The sequence below is a fragment of the Urocitellus parryii genome, chromosome 8 (assembly GCF_045843805.1).
Source record: "Urocitellus parryii isolate mUroPar1 chromosome 8, mUroPar1.hap1, whole genome shotgun sequence".
Classification (NCBI taxonomy): Eukaryota; Metazoa; Chordata; class Mammalia; order Rodentia; family Sciuridae; genus Urocitellus; species Urocitellus parryii.
Window position 1 is genome coordinate 70,641,463 of NC_135538.1, and position 16,979 is coordinate 70,658,441.

At 45.4% G+C, this 16,979-nt stretch overlaps 1 protein-coding gene across 3 annotated transcripts in view; it reads left to right on the forward strand.

Annotated features, from left to right (window-relative positions):
- The first annotated feature begins 2,306 nt into the window (after positions 1 to 2,306).
- LOC113198419 (gamma-aminobutyric acid type A receptor subunit rho2) overlaps positions 2,307 to 16,979 on the forward strand; it is a 59,094-nt gene continuing 44,421 nt past the window's right edge. Inside the window, exons 1-3 of one of the 3 annotated variants that reach the window (XM_026411154.2) lie at positions 2,307 to 2,508; positions 2,612 to 2,662; positions 11,051 to 11,157. In XM_026411154.2, the coding sequence (XP_026266939.1) occupies positions 2,649 to 2,662; positions 11,051 to 11,157 (121 nt within the window). In that variant the 5' untranslated portion in view covers positions 2,307 to 2,508; positions 2,612 to 2,648. Of the gene's footprint in view, positions 2,663 to 7,687; positions 7,751 to 11,050; positions 11,158 to 16,979 lie in introns of those variants that run through there. The other 2 variants (XM_026411147.2, XM_026411163.2) reach the window with 2 other exon arrangements.

Genomic DNA, 16,979 nt, shown 5'->3' on the forward strand with positions numbered 1-16,979 from the left:
TGAACTATTCATAAGAATAGTAACAAAACAACTATTTCTTGAAAATTAACAACATCCAGGCACAATTCTAGAGTTCCGGTTGGTCCTTTAGAGACTTATTACAAGTGGAAGAAAGGAAAAACATCTTTTTGAACAAAACCCATAAAAAAGAACTTTGTTCTCATATTTCACTGCTAAATTTTAAAATTTCTGATCTGGGTTTGATCCCCATTACTGTAAGCAATAAAATAAAAATTCCCTGGATAATTTTGAGAAATAGCCAGATTTGGGAACCACTGAAAGAGAGTCCCTGTACAAATGCATTCCCACTCCCATTGTGATTTATAATTACAATTTGTAATTACATTGTAATTTGCCCTCCCAGCACATCCCACAACCGAAACTGCACATGTCAGGAATGATGTCCAAGTTGGCAGGTTCAGTAGCTGTCTCCTGCTCTCACCTTGCTCTTCACTGCACTGACTGTTAACTATCCTCTTCCTGAAACTTTCCCTCTTTGGTTTCATAGCCAACTTCTTGTTCTTCTCTCCTTTTGTTCTGGCTGCCCTATGGATCCTTCAAGAGTATCAGTTCTGCAGGGTGCAGTAGCAGATGCCTGTAATCCTAGCAACACAGGAGGCTGAGGTAGGAGAGTCACAAGTTCAAGGCCAGCCTTAGCATTTTAGAGAGCCCCTGTCTAAAATATAAAATAAAATGGGCTGGGAATGTAGCTCAGTGGTAAAACACCCCTAGGTTCAATCCATAAAATGAAAAAGAAAAGAAAAAAAGCATAGATTTTCCAAGATCCTGTGCTGAAACATGGGCTTTTTCTATGCCCCTGAAAGATCTCACTCTTTTTTTTTTTAAAGATTTCACTTTCTTTCTTTCTTTCTTTCTTTTTTTTTTAAGAGAGAGTGAGAGAGGAGAGAGAGAGAGAGAGAGAGTTTTAATATTTATTTTTTAGTTCTCGGCGGACACAACATCTTTGTTGGTATGTGGTGCTGAGGATCGAACCCAGGTCGCACGCATGCCAGGCGAGCGCGCTACCGCTTGAGCCACATCCCCAGCCCAAGATCTCACTCTTTCTTGGGGTTAAACTACCATCCTATCCTAATGACTCCAAAACTATTTCTCCATTCCATGCCTTTTTCCTGAGCCTCAGGCTCAGACTCTAGCTGCTGCTGGCCATCTAGAAGTCTGATGTCTCCTCAAACTTCCACTAGTCAATATTTATCTCATCTCACCACCACGCTTGCCCACCTATAATGGACATCATCAGTTATTGGTAGTACCCTCCAACTAAACTTCCAGACCTACCTGCAAATGAGAATTTTGCTGTCGTTGATTTCTCTCTCCCATTCTCTCATCACCTAGAGTAGGAGTCACCAAATGTACTTCACTTCCGAACTAACTTGGTAATCTCATTCCTCTTCTTTTCTCCTTCCCTTCAAGAAGGATCTCATCCATTTTAGTTTTTATAGTTTTCCTGTTCCAACTTATCCTAAGTAGGGATTCCTTAAAAAGTTGAAATGGATTGTGTTGTCCTGCTTTGCTGCTTTCGATTCTTTCTTCCCTACAGGATAAACCACAATTCTGTTTCCATTCTGCCTCTCCCTTCTTGCCTCTGTTCCCATCTCCCTACATTCCTACCACACTAGATTCTCTATTTCTAGGATACAGAAACAAGCAATAAATAGTTTTTAAACATGCAGTATTTTGTTCTGCAGTTAAACCTAACTGTATATATCTCTGCACTTCTAATGTACATAATTCCATATTGCAGGACAGGAATCAAACCTAATTTATGATGTTTGACTTCACACATTTCAAGGTCAGAGACCAAAGTTAATTTAACACTCATGATAGGAAAAAGAGTTTACATAATCATGAATTTGCATTTGGTTTATGCGCTACAAAACAAGAATATGTTTTATGATTTGATAAAATATGTTTTCACTGAAAACAAACAAACAAAAAAGTGTGTATTTGGGGAAAAGCAGGAATCCTTCTCCGTCAGAGAAGCACATTCTTAAACCAAGAAAGAAAGCAACATTCTGAAAACAGGTCATTCATGTGTTTCTTAGCATCTCCTGAACATGTTCGTGCACTCCTCTCCATGCACAAATCCACGCTGACTCCCTGCTGATGTGACAGACTGGTTTTATGCCGCCAGAGAGATGGATTAATGATCTCAGCAAAAAAGCTGGCATGTTCAAGAGATTTAATTTTTTTTTTTTTTTTATATAACAGTTTTAGCCAAAGCCGTTCTAGGGTTGAACGGAAGCAGAGTTTCCCAGGAGGGCAAACTTCTTGACTAATGGCCAATCTCTAACAGCACGGAAGGCAAAGCCTGGTGTTTGTGTCATGGCCTGGTGGGTGGTGTGTGTGGGTGGAAGAGGCACCAGAATCAAATAGTGACTCGGGAAATCAGCCTCACCAACCATGCCCTTGCAGCCCCTCGGAGCAGCACCGTCAGGAGGCTGAAGACGGAATCAATGGTTGAGCCAGGGAAGACCTGCCCCATTGAAGGTCACTGGAAAGCAGGCTGTTGCATTGTAGACGTAGACAAAATGCCTTATTTTACAAGACTCTTTTTGTTTTTGTTTTGCCTGATGGTTCTTGTGGAGAGCAGAAAGCCCAGGAGGAAGAGATGGACAGGACAGCTGGAAATGCCCAAGCCAAGGTAAGGTCAGGAGGGAGGGGAAGGAGGCCACTCTGCAGTAGCAGCTGTGGCACAGGGAGGAGGGCTGGGGGACACATCCTTAAATGTCCTATTGGAAGCTTTTCCCAGCCAGAATAAAAGCACAAAGACTGTGTGGCACAGCAAGAAGGAAGCTGGACTAGATTGAGCCTTGCGTTCAGATGCCTCTGTTCAGCCACAGCGTTTTGAATTAAGGCAGATAGGCGTAGATGATGGGTAAAAATCTCTTTACCCTTCTTAGATTGTGCTGCTTTGTTTCTCAGGATTATGTCCAGTAGGAACCATAGAGGCCTGCTAAACAATTACAATCAAATATTTTGGCATGAGGGAAAAAAAAAAAAAAAAATATATATATATATATATATATATATATATATATATATATATATATATATCCTGAACTCCTAGGAAAAAAATGTAGGGCTGGGGTTGTGGCTCAGTGATAGAGCATTTGCCTAGCATGTGTGAGGCACTGGGCTCAATTCTCAGCACCACATATAAATAAATAAAACAGAGGTCCATCAACAACTAAAAAACATTTAAAAAAATTATATGTATAATATTTGAAATGATGCCTACAGTGTATATTTACTTACAGATTATATGCATGTACTTTTATACATGTGTACATTAAATTAAGATTTGATTGCTTCCTTATTTTTAGGAAAAATACAAATAAGAGTTATAATCTCTATCTCTGGCACCCCGTAGAGACTGCTTTTCTAGGAGACATAAATATTCTGTAAGGCCTATTCGTACTCAGCCTAAAAGCAAACAGATCAAATCTTCCAGAAGGAGAGGAAAGAGGCCCACCCTGGAGGGCTTATCCTGGTTTCGTGGCTAGAATCATAGGCTTGGAAGGACCTTGGAGGTCACGTGGTCCAGCCACTTCCCCAAGCTCTAATTTTAAGCCATGCGAACAGGTGATGTGTGAAGAGGAGGTTCTGGGGTCAAAGGGGATTGGGAAATCCTGGTGTAGGTCATTTTAAACAGACGTCTTTGCAGCAGAACTTCTAAAAACTTCATTATGCAAATAGACATTGTGAAACTTGAAGAGGGGGGTAAGTGTTGTAGTATTTTTTAGAAACAACAACAACTGTCTTGTGGAATTCCTGTCCCATAGAACATGCATTAGGAAATTGCCCACAGGGGCTCATTTTACAGGAGCATAAACAGTGACTCAGGAGCATGAATAAGTTACACAGTGTGCTGGTGACTCCAAGGACTAGAACATAGGTACCCAGTGTACTAGGACTGGAGGAAAAGTATCATCTGAAATTGTCTATCCCGATAATGGTACTGGGGTTCAGCAGGAGCCCTGGGATTCTCAGGGACCTCAGCTGCAGCATCTCTATCACTTCTTAGAAGACCCAAGAGTCTCATTTCCAGGCACCTGCATGGCAGGAGGTCAGCTTGAATCTGATTCTTAGGGGCAGGACATTTTCTTGAATTCATCCCAGGAAGTGTTAAAAGTGGGAAGAGATGAACATACATATTCAAAGAACATAAAATAATTCTTGATCCAAAGCTGGGGAAAAGGATACCGAACACAGTTCTGGACATTTCTGAATCTACCTGGGAATGCACATGGTCAGAAAATTACATAGCTGTATCTCCCTGTGACAACTTTCAGTCAGGCCTCTGACACTTAAGTTTCCAAAATTACTGTAATTATGGACACAGAGGAGGTACACTCTACTAGTCAAATGACCAACTCTTTCTGTTTAGTCTTACATTACTTCTTAGAAGTCCTGATCACACACTAACATGAATACCCAGTCATACACACCCATCACACACCACACACAAGCTTTCATAGTCACACACACAGTGTACATGGTCACAGTCACATGCCCCACAGATGTCCTGCACCCATAGTCACTCCCATGTAACACACGGTCACACTCACACACACTGTCAAGACCTCTTGTATCCTGTCAGCCTTCTGGGCATTACCCTGGCCAAGATGCTCATGCAAATCAACTATTCTGCTTAGCAGTGGCTGTCTCGATGACTGCTTTCAGTTTCCTGATCCTTCCTATCCCTACTTATTGAGTCACTGCAGCTCCCTGAGTGCTTGCTCTCAGCTGTTGTTTTGTTCTATTCTTCCTGCTTCCTCTCCATGTTATCCCCACTACTGCACAAATTGGCCTCGTGACCACATGCTGGCTTTCCTTCTCCCTTGAGAGCTGAAAATATAAACCAAGCTCTGGACCGTGGGAGTCTTTGTCCTCTCTGGTTTCAGAGCCTGGAGTCCTCTTCATGTTTTATGTTCCCATCTACTGCCTCCTTGGGACACCTGCCTTCTCTTGGTTTGCATCATGTTCTGTTTTGCTGGACCAGTAAACACATTCACCCTCTGACCACCCAGTGACCTTGACCCATTACTAAGAGTCTGGGGAAAGAAAAGGAGTTAAAATGTTAAGGGAGCCAGGTTGAGACCGGGTTCTGTCACTCTCTGGCCATGTGGCTGTGTTTCCTAATCTTCCTGCTCAGTTTCTCCTGTTGAAGAGGAGATATGAGAAAGGGGTGAGGTGTGTCTAAACCCGCAGCCAGGGCCTGCACAGAGAAGGGGTGCCATGTGCCAGGGCGTGGTTATCATGATAACTACTGTTGCCAAACAGACCACAACAACATGACCCAGCCCTGCTTCCAAAGGCATGGTGATCACATTTTCTTCTACTCTCACCTTCCCCTACAAGGCTGGATTTGAGTCTTGTGGAGGTCTGGCTGACCTGCTGTGGTTCTGAGGGCTAAGGCTGCCTGTAGTGAGTGCGGTCATACCTGTGAGAGGATGAATGGAGCCCCCTGCTTGGGCAAAGAGCCCAAGGCTAGCATCTTGGTGACTTGAGTTATCAAACAACTGGTCCCTTACAAAAATTTTGAGCCCTTAATGGTGGTGGGATTTAAATCTCCTCTCTCTCATTGGGGTAGTGGCATTCTGGGACTTCCGGTTCCTTAATCCTTCTCTAAATAGATGTGGAGACTGTGTTGACAAGAGGGATTTGCTCCTGTGAGGCAGAGGGGCAGTGAGCCGGCTGCACTCACAATTTAATGTCTATGATCTGCTAAGCCCCTGGCTGAGCTCTTCATCCGCCTTCCCTGGTGTCTTTGCTGGGGTTTATGGTCACGGCCCTTCACACTGTCACTGCCCAGAGAACCAGGCCTAGTCCCACTTGACTCCTGGAGGCCAGGCTTGGGGAAGAGACGAGTGAGTGAGGAAGTTCCTGGCCATGACCACACACACCCTCCAAGTCGCACATCCAGCTCTAGGGGATGAAGTTCAATTGAAATTTCCCTCCAGGTGTGTGTGGCTACAGTGAGTCTTTCTACAAGCAAATCTGATTGTGGCCTCTTCCTCTATCTGCTCAACACCCTTGGTTGCTTTTTTATTGCCTTTGGATAAAGACAGACTTCATGTAACGTCCAAAGTTCCACCTGGCCCCTGTGTGTCCCTGCAGCCATACTGTCTCTTAGTTCTTTCTGATCATCATCCACTCATCCTCCAACAGAGGTCACTTCACACTTAATACGTCCCACATCAAGCTGGATGTGTTGTTTGTCTTTTCTTCCTTTCTTCCTCCCTCCCTCCCTCCCCTCTCCTCTTCCCTCCCTCCCTCCCCTCTCCTCCTCCCTCCTCCTCTCCTCCCCCTTTCCTCCTCCCTCCCTTTCTCCTCCCCTCCTCCCCCTCTTCCCCCTTTCCTCCTCCCTCCCTCCCTCCCTCCTCCCCTCCTCCCCCTCTTCCCCCTTTCCTCCTCCCTCCCTCCCTCCTCCCCTCTTCCCCTTCCCTCCTTCCCTCCCCTCCTCCCCCTCCTCCCCCTCCTCCCCTTTCCTCCTCCCCTCCTCCCCCTCCTCCCCCTCCTCCCCCTCCTCCCCTTTCCTCCTCCCCTCCTCCCCCTCTTCCCCCTTTCCTCCTCCCTCCCTCCCTCCTCCCCTCCTCCCCTTCCCTCCTCCCCTCCCCTCCTCCCCCTCCTCCCCCTCCTCCCCTTTCCTCCTCCCCTCCTCCCCCTCCTTCCCCTCCTCCCCCTCCTCCCCTTTCCTCCTCCCCTCCTCCCCCTCTTCCCCCTTTCCTCCTCCCCTCCTCCCCTTCCTCCCCTTTCCTCCTCCCCTCCTCCCCCTCTTCCCCCTTTCCTCCTCCCCTCCTCCCCTTCCTCCCCTTTCCTCCTCCCCTCCTTCTCCTCCTCCCCCTTCCTCCTCCCCTCCTCCCCTTCCCTCCTCCTCTCCTCTCCTCCTCCCCCTTCCCTCCTCCCCCTCTTCTCCTTCCCTCCTCTCCCTCCCCTCTTTTCCTTTCTACCAGGGATTGAACCCCCAGGAGCTTAACCACTGAGCCATATTACTAGCCCTTTATTGTTAATTTTAAAAAATTTGAGACAGGGTCTCACTAAGTTGCTTAGGGCCTCACCAAGTTTCGAGGCTACCTTTGAACTTGCAATCCTCTCGCCTCAGCCTCCTAAACTGTTGGGATTACACACTTGCGCTGGATGTGTGGTCTAAATGCCTCTAGGACATTCAACCGCAGGTGTTCAGTTAGGTAATTGTTGGATGTAAAGGGCTAGAGCAGAGAGATGACGATTACTTAGTAACCATCAGCATATTGATGACAATATAAACCACTGGCATAGGTAACCCTGATGAAATGAGTGCAGGGAGAGAAGAAAAGGTGGCTAGGACAGGGTCTTGAGGACCCTGGATGGGCTGAGGAGGAAGGGAGGCAGCAATGGAGACTGAGAGAGCATGTCCTACTGCTTTGTCCTAAAAGACAAAGTTTTTAATGGAGCCAGGTTCTGCCTGTTCTAGCAGGGCCACTGCAGGACCTGCGGGTGGGCGTGAGTTGGGAGAGAAATGCTGGTGAGTGAGGAGGTGACAGCAGTGTTGGAGCTCATCTTTGGGAAATGAGTGTTTCTTGTAGGAGGGAATCAGTTTTTGTGGGGCTTTTTTTGTTTGTTTGTTTGTTTTGGGCAGAATCCTTAGGATGGTGAAACTGTTCTGTATGATGCCGTCGTGGTGGCTGCATGTCCTTATGGGTCTGTCCATGTTCACTGACATCCATCACCAAGAGTGAACCCTAATGTAAGCACAAATGAGAAATATGCCAGTGCAGGTTCATCAGTAGTCACAAATGCACCACTGTGGTGGGGGAGGTACACCTGGGAGGGCAGGAGGAAGGTAGGAATCAGCCATGCTGTGAACCTAAGACTGCTTGAAAGGTTAGGTCTTCAAACATTGTTTTTAAAAAGGAAAGAGTCGAAGAAGAATATAACACCTATATTGCTATCACTGTCAATAAATTTTGCATGAAATATGAGTTAGAGGAGAACAGGGGGTATAGACAGTTTTTCTGCCTACAGTGCAGGAAAGGTTCAAGAGGGGAGACTCTGGAATCCAGACTGAATGCTGACTGGAGTGCACACGGAAAGAGGGAGAAGCTGAGGAGCTGGGGGGGTTGAGGGCAGAACTCAAAGGGCTCTGTGGGGAGGAGGGTCAGGCATGTCTGCTGAGCCCCCAGGTCCTTCAGAACCGCCATTGCTGAAGAACGTGAAAACAGGGCAGTTTGAAGATAGCAGCAGGGTTCAAGGCGTAGAGGGTGAGTGCATTAGAAACTAGATGAAACTGAATGAGCTGGGTGAGGAGGCTCTGCTCACAGCTAGACTGTTCCAGGGCACCACCCATGCTGTTCTCTCTTCCTTCAGATCTTCTCAAGCTCCCCATCTCCCTCCCTCACTCCTTCCTGGTTTCACACTTCTCTGCCACCTTCTAATGAGCTCTCTACCCCAACCCATCTCTCTGCTTGTCATTTTTTATGGCACTTGGCCCTTCCTGGAGTTACTTTATTCATCTGTCCACTTGTTCAATTGTCATGTCTCCCACTAGGTTATAAGCCCTGTGAGGACAGGGTATATGCCCCTCCCCATGACTGGAACAGAGATGGGCCGAACAGTAGTGCATCCGAACATGTTGAGCAAATGAACTGGAGACCAGGAATCTAGGAACTGTGCCAGAGTGTAGAAGGGCAGTCTATATGTATGTCGACATTTGGGAGGGACAGAATGAAGAGAAACAGGTGGTGCCAGAGCCCTCACCGGAAGTGGGGGAATGACTGGGAGGTCTAGGGCTGTAAAAGGGGGCCAGGCGGTTCCCAGAGTGGGGCTTACAGTGGAATCTGTTTGGGGCCCGGGCAACCCAACCTCCACCAGTTAGTGCAGAACTAACAAAGGGTTTTTGCATGTTGCGGAAATGTTATATATCTGCACTATTCAGATTAGTAGCCACTAGCACATATATATGGCTAGTATAACTGAGAAACTGAATATTAATTTAATTTTAATTAAAATTTAAACAGTCACATGTGACTAGTGGCTTCTTTACTGATCAGCACAGCTTTGATTTCCCTTTGAATCACACCATCTGAGGCAGAGCTGGTAGAGAGTGAATTAAGAATTTCACAGGGAGAGGTCTCCAAGATCCCAAGAGGGGAAACATGCTGCCTTCCTCTTACAGTTTAAATTGGAAACACGCACATTTGTTTCAAAAGCGGATAAAGTGTAATGACATGGAGAGTGAAATTGGGGTATGGACAAATGAACACTCGAAACCTCTTCGTTTATTTCTGAAAATCTTCTATATGCTGCATGTAGCAGAATCGCAGTCCCTGAGAGGCAATCAAGTTCTTTCCGCATGTGAATTGGTTTTCTCACCTTTTTACACCTAAATCATCAGCATGAACAGGAGCTCTAGGCAGTTCCCTGGACTCTTTCCCAGGTATTGGATTCAAGTGTGTCCTAGGGGTTCTTAAACATGGCTGTACCTTGGAATCACCAGGGGTTTTGAAACCTCTCAGTGCTGTGACCAAACCCATTAAATCCAAATCTCTAGGCTTGGGATTGGGTAGGCTTCAGAAGTTTGACAACCTCCCCAGGTGATTATTGTTAGTAGCAAGGTTTGAAAATCACTGGTCTAATCAACAAGACACAAAGCCAGATAGAGTTTATTGTCGCAAGGGATTGCATGATCTAAAAATGCTTAGTTTAGAGCAGTGCTCTTCAGCCTTGGCTCTCTGGGGATTAGCCGGGGAACTTTAAAAAATGCTGATGCTCAGGTCCCACTCAGAGATATGGATTTGATTGGTCTGGGTTGTGGCCAGAGCACCAGGATTTTTGAAAGCTCCAAGAATGACCCTAATATGTGGTTAGGCCTGAGAACCATCTGGATAATTTTGACCAAATAGGCTAAAATGAAACTGGTTAAAATTCCTTCTAGAAGCCATTGTCCTGTCATGCTGATCCCATTTATTGAATACCCACTGTGTACCAGGCATTGTGCTTAGTATGATAGACACAGAGCTGAACTCAGACCCAACCCTTTTAGAAGGTTAAGTGAGACACATGTAAAATAACTCAGGTGTTAGGCACAAGCCAGTGAGCCTGTAGGAAGAGCAGACGAGATGCTGTGGATTGGGTTGGCTGTGTGTTTCCCCTCTTCCCTTCTTTTCCTCTTTCCCCTCCCGCCCTCCTCTTCTTTTCTTCATTCTTTATTTTTTTTTCTATCCTTTTCTTTCTCTTTTTAACCTTGATAACCTTGTCAGTAGACAATTGCTGTAGAGTGTTCTGGATTTGACTGCTTTGGGATTGTGTGTGGTTGAGGCGAAGACCAGGGTCTAGAAAGAACCAGGGCCTGCAGTGCTGGGTGGCAGCTCTGGCCGTCACCATCTTGCTGGGTGTTCAGAGCAACTCAATCCACCCATGGCCCTGACCTGCTGACTTTGCCTATCTGTCCTGGGACGGAGGCCCCCCAGGGCCTCTGCAAACCTGCCACTGGGACTGATGGAAGAAGCATCAGGTCTGGCTGGATAAAAACATTGTTTTATTTTATATTTGTTTTAGCTGTGGATGGACCTTTATTTTAATCATTGATTTATATGCGGTGCTGAGATTCGAGCCCAGGGCCTCCCACATGCTAGGCAAGCGCTCTGCCACTGAGCCACGACCCCAGCCCCAAAAACCATTATTTTAAAACTTTGACCACATTTTCCTCAGAAACATATTAATCACAAAACCAATACTATAATAACATATGAGAAATTAAAAAAAAATAAAATAAAAAGCATCCCCCAACACTCAAACCCACTATTTTCATTCAATCAAAACTTTCGGCAAGACATTTAGGAGCCTTGTGCCAGGTAGAATGCTGCTCTGCCCAGGAGGTCGTCCACCTTAGGAAGGCCTGGTCCTCAGGGTGGTCTTCCTGTGAGGGTTCTAGGTGGTGGTGGTGGGGTCCTTCAGCCCTCCCTCTCCCTGGCTGAGAAGGACAAGGCAGGATGGAGAAAAGTTGCCTACATACAGATAGATCCTGTTTTCGGGTTTTTCTTTGCAGTAACTCTTACAAAAAGAACCTCGACATGACCAAAATCGGAACAGGAAAACCTCAGCAGCTTCTCAGAGTGGATGACCACGACTTCAGCATGAGGCCAGCCTTTGGAGGTAGGACCATGTCCTCCCCTCACTGCTGGGTGGGGCCTTGTCCCCAGGGCCACTGCACATGCTGCCCCTTCTGGTTCTCTCAGCCACAGTCCCTCCTGGGGGCAGGTGATTTTCCCCCTCACAGTCAGAGAAGCCCAACCCAGCTTGTGGAATCACTCTTCCTTGAGTAGAGAGAGCCGGCAGGAAGTGGTGGAGCTGTTGAGTGAAGGAGAAGTGGGTGACTCAGCTGTTTACCTTCACAAAGGAGACCAGCTGCTGCTGCCAGCTTTCTTTTGCTAAAAAAAAAAAAAAAAACAGCAGGCAGGGAGGATCTGGATACAAAACAGTTCCTCTGCTTGGCTGCTCTGGCTAGCTGGAGGTTTCTGAGCCATCTAACACATTATAAAGACCGCTCAACACACCTGCCCCCAAAGGAGTGATGCTGCTTTTGAGGTCAGGGAGGGGAGGCAACACTGGTGACTCCTCAGGAACTAAAGAAATGCCACAGGGGACCCTGCATCCTAGTTTGGGCTGCCATAACAAATTAGCACAGGCTGGGTACCTTTGAAACAATAGAAAAATTCCTTCTCCCAGTTCCGGAGGCTGGAAGTTCAAGATCAAAGCACTGACCTTCTGGGTCTGATGAGGGAGGGCCCACTTTCTGGTTCATAGACAGCGCTTTCTCACTTCACATTAGGAAAGGGGTGGGGGGACTTTTCTGAGGTCTCTTTTAGAAGGTCACAAATCCCATACGTGAAAGGGCCCCACCCCCAAGGCCTGATCACCTCCCGGAGGTCTCACCTCCCCATGCCACCACCTTTGGGGTTAGGATTTCAATGTATGCATTTTGTGGGGACAGACACAGTCAGACATAGCAGTTGCCTGCTGTCTGGCCAGGTAGGGAAGAGGGTAAGCAAAGTGAGTTGCATGGGATCCTTGGGTCAACTCCCTACTTGTACCTGAGGGGAAACTGAAACCCAGAGCGTTTCAGCAGATTAGCTACGGCAGATACAGACCCAGGCAGGCTGCTTTCCTTTTGCCTTTCTCTCTGCCCTTGATCCTTTCTCAGGACTCATGGTTCTCTGGGGGCAGTAGGAAGGAGTAGGATGACCTTTAGGCAGGTCACCAACCCTTTCTGAGCCTCTGTTTGCTTGTTTATAAAATGGGGACAGTAATCCCTAAGAATGGGGCTGTTGTCCAGATTAAGCAAGATAATGTATGTAAAGACCCTGACACATATTCGTTCTTGTCCCCTCAGAAAACCCAGCTGTCAGACCTTCCTCTTGTGTGACTGTTAAGGGATTAAGAAATTAATTTATCCCAGAGGCCTTTACATTTTAAAAGGCACTAAATTCCCTGAGTTCTGGCACCTGCTAAACAGATGGAGAAGAGTAGGCGGCAGATTACAGTCCTGTGATTCCTCGTTCCCACTGGTAACCTCATTTACCCTCTCAGGTCAAGAGGACACCACCAGATTTCTGGTAGTTCAGATTTCCTAGGGGGTTAACCATGGGCAATTCTGCCAAGGAATTTTATAATAAATTCCTTTTACTGAATGACCAGCTTTAAAATGGTTGTTTCTGCTCCAAGGAATCTAAGTGAGATATCCCTATAAACTGGAAGCCCCACCTTGCTTTTCTAGAACAGTGCTGGTTAAAAGTTCAGAGGGTTAGCAAGGTGGCTAGGAGCAACCACAGCAAGAATGTAAATGACAGCTAACTCTGTTATAGAGAGCATCTGTGCCAGGCATCACTTCAACCAAGGTACTTATATAATGTAACTCTCCACCCCAAGCACTGGGATCAAACCCAGGTTCTCATACATTCAAGACAAGCCCTCTACTAAAGAGTTGTGTCCCCAGCCCATATATGATCTTCCCCTCCCCATATATAGTTTTAATGTAATCCTCTCATAAACTCTTTGAGTTAGACAATATTATAATTCCCAGGTAAGGAAACTGAGGCACAGAAAGGTGAAATGAGTGGCCCAGGTCACACTACTGGGAAGGTTGAACCCTCCCACTTAGCCAGGTCTCTTGTCTCTACTCGAATGTCCCTTGATGCAGAACTGGAATAGACAATAGACAGGGGAGGCTCTAGCCACAACACTTTTAAGGTTCCCTCCAAAAGTTTTATTTTATTTTATTTTTTGGTGGTGCTGGGGGTTGAACACAGGGCTTTGTGCATGTGAGGCAAGCACTCTACCAACTGAGCTTTATCCCTAGCCCTATTTTATTTTCTTTTTACAGTTTAATGTATTTTAATAGCAAACTTACAGAAACAGCACAGAAGACAACATTAAAAACATGTACTTGCATGTAGGACAACTCAGAAAAGTCTCGTGAATGGGTGGCATCTACTGTGATAAAAATGCTACAAACACCATTTAGTTCCTGTTAATAAAAAATTTACTTGTTTTAAAAAATCCAAATGCTGGCATTGTCCAGAAAATTTTAACAGTTTTATTTATAATTGTTATAAAGTTGAACTACTGAAACTTGTTCACTAAAAAATTTTTGCTCTATATCCCTGCATTTATATTAAAAATTCTCACACAGGGCTGAGGATGTAGCTAAGTAGTTAGAGTGCTTGCCTCACATGCACAAGGCCATGGGTTCAATCCCTAGCACCACAAAATTTAAAAATAAATAAATAAATAATAAAATAAGATAAAAAGAAAGAGAAAAAGAAGAAAAGAAAAAAATTTACACACAATGAAAATGAAAAACCGACCAATACCTGATTTCTGTCCCCTGTTTTTCCATTCACAATCATATACTTAGGTATCTTTTGAGCCTTTGGAAAAAAAAACATCTAACTTCCGAACTACCAATAACGGGAAGAAGAGAAAAAAATTTTTTTGAGAATGAAATATTCCCATCATAGTGAATTTTTAAAAATATTTATTTTTTAGTTACAGGTGGACACAATATTTTTATTTTATTTTATGTGGTGCTGAGGATCAAACCCAGTGCCTCACTCATGCCAGGCCAGCACTCCACCTCTGAGCCACAATCCCCGCTCCCATTATAGTGAATTTTTAAAAAATATTTTTTTAGTTGTAGATGGACACAATATCTTTATTTTATTTATTTATTTTTTAATGTGATGCTGAGGACTTTTTTTTTATTGTTGGTCGTTCAAAACATTACATAGTTCTTAATACATCATATTTCACAATTTGATTCAAGTGGGTTATGAACTCCCAATTTTACCCCGTATACAGATTGCTGTATCACATCAGTTTCCCTTCCATTGATTGACATATTGCCTTTCTAGTGTCTGATGTATTCTGCTGTCTGTCCTATTCTCTACTATCCCCCCTCCCCTCCCCTCCCCTCCCCTCCCCTTTTCTCTCTCTACCCCTTCTACTGTAAATCATTTCTTCGATTTGTATTATCTTGTCTTACCCCTCCTTTCCTCTTATATGTCCTTATGTATAACCCTGAGGATCGCCTTCCATTTCCATGCGATTTCCCTTCTCACTCCCTTTCCCTCCCACCTCTCATGATGCTGAGGATTGAATCCAGTGCCTCACCCACCCAAGGCCAGCGCTCAACCACCGAGCTACAACCCCAGCCCCCATCATAGTGAATTCTTAAGCCTGTGCTCCACATATGCAGTGTGCTAGTTGGATGTCTTTTGGCATAATTGTTACACTTTGGCATGGAGGCCACACAAGTGGTGTCTTCAAAAACGCCAACCAGATAGGCCTTGCCTGCCTTCTGCAAAGCACGAATAGCTGCACTCTGGAAGCGCAGATTTGTTTTGAAGTCCTGAGCAATTTTTCGCACAAGACGCTGAAAGGGGAGTTGCGAATCAGAAGTTCAATGGATTTCTGATAACGTCTAATTTCACGAAATACCACAATACCAGGCCTGTAACGATGAGGTGTCTTCACCCCTCCAGTAGGAGGTGCACTCTTGGGAGCGGCTTAGCCATGGTAGAAAGACCTCCTTATTTACCTGGCTTCTTCTTTAGTAGGAGCCCGGGAGCTAGAGGTGGCGCTGGTGTTAGAAAACCACCAAAAGTTTTCTTTTAAAATCAGAAGGAAACCGAAATTTTAGGCAGAAGAAATCATTTTACTATATTCTATTAACATATTCATCTTTATATCCATGCAATTGTTAAAATATATGTATTTTTTATATTTTATATACTTTGCATACAGGAAGAGGTGCCTGAAGGCAAAAGTGCCCAGGGTCCTCAAAACTCCTAAGTGGACCTGCCTCATGGAGGTGCTGTGGGGCGAGTGTGCCTGGGTGTGAGTGGTATAGAAGCCCTGTGACTAAAGCATACTGGGGCACAGGGGGCTAATAGTTGGTGGCAGAACTTTGGGTTTTTCTGTAACCTCTGCTGCAAAACTGAAAGTCTTATAAAAACAGTCTCTCCTTTGGGAGAAAGCAGGAGCCAGCTCTCAGGAATGGCAGGTGAAGGACTATCTGCCTCATTCCCAGAAAAACTGGCTCTGAGCAGAGCCATGTAACCAGCTGCAGCCCCAGTCGGGGGCCCCTTCCCCAAGCCCCGTTTGAAGAGCATATTGGACTTTCTGTGCCCTGATCACTGCATCTGCTGGGCCCATTGGTGGGGGTCCCCAGAATGGGGAGGGTCAGGACAGTCCTCTACCCCTGCCTAGGTAAGCTTCTGACCCTCAGGAAGGGTTCTGACCTTGGAGAGAGAGGCCCTTGCAGGGGAAGGAGGCTTCACCTCCCACCGAGTGCTTGAAGACTTTAAGACACATCAACTGTCAAGATTGCAGTTACCAAAGCAGAGTGGGAACATCCGTCCTTTCCTAGATGTCCAGTTGTCACTTGGATGAAACAGGGAGGGGAGCACACCTATGGGGGCTCCATGCCACTTTTAGCCCATAAGTAAAATTTGCTGTGCTGGGAAATTGGCTAAGCAGGTAAGACGGGAAAATCCCATAAGGTGGCCTCCTACCTGTGGCTTCAATTGGTCTTTGTAACCTATAATTCCTGGGGGCATCTAGAGATGGCTTAGAGCCAAGGAATCTTCCTCCCAGGAGTCCCCATTCCACCCATGCCTCTATCTGGGTCTCTATCAACATTGCTCAGGGTAAGGGAGCTGTGAGGAAGAAGGCTGGGCAGATAGCACATAGGTGACGCTGTGCAACTCTACAAGGTTCTGATGGGTGTGGTGGTGTATGCTTGTAATCCCAGGGGTTTGGAAGGTTTAGGCAGGAGGATTGCAAGTTTGAGGCCAGCCAGCTTCAGCAATTTAGTGAAACTGTAAGCAATTTAGTGAGACTCTGTCTTAAAACAAACAAACAGGCTGGGGACTTAGCTCAGTGATAAAGTATCTCTGGATTCAATTCTCAATATCCCCCTCCAAAAAAAAAAAAAAAAAAAAAAAGTTTCCCTGTGACAGGGTCCTGTTTAGCAACAGAGCCCAATACCCCCTCCTCTAGCACCATGCACACTGAGCAGGGCATTTAAACCAAGATGTCCCCAGATAGCTCATTGTTGTGGGTGTGTCCTCATTCCCATCTTTATTACCAAAGAGGACTTCCTTGTGGATTGATGTTTAAAAGTAATTGAGGAGAGGAAATTGTCTAAGATGAGATACCCTTGGATAACCTTTTCAGTCTGGGAAGAGAAAAGATTAAAAATCTAGCAGCTTCCTAATAATCCCAGGGATCAGTTGAAACAAAAATACCTTGTTTAAGCAACCAGCTGCCTGATGCAGTTGTGTGCCCTGGTTAGAACTTCCAGAGGCCCAGGGTTTCTCCTCCATTTGTTAGGAAAAAATTTAAAAATTAAATTTTAATTTTTACAAGTTGTAAAATATTGTGCACTTTAAATTTATGTAGTTTTGTTAGTCATA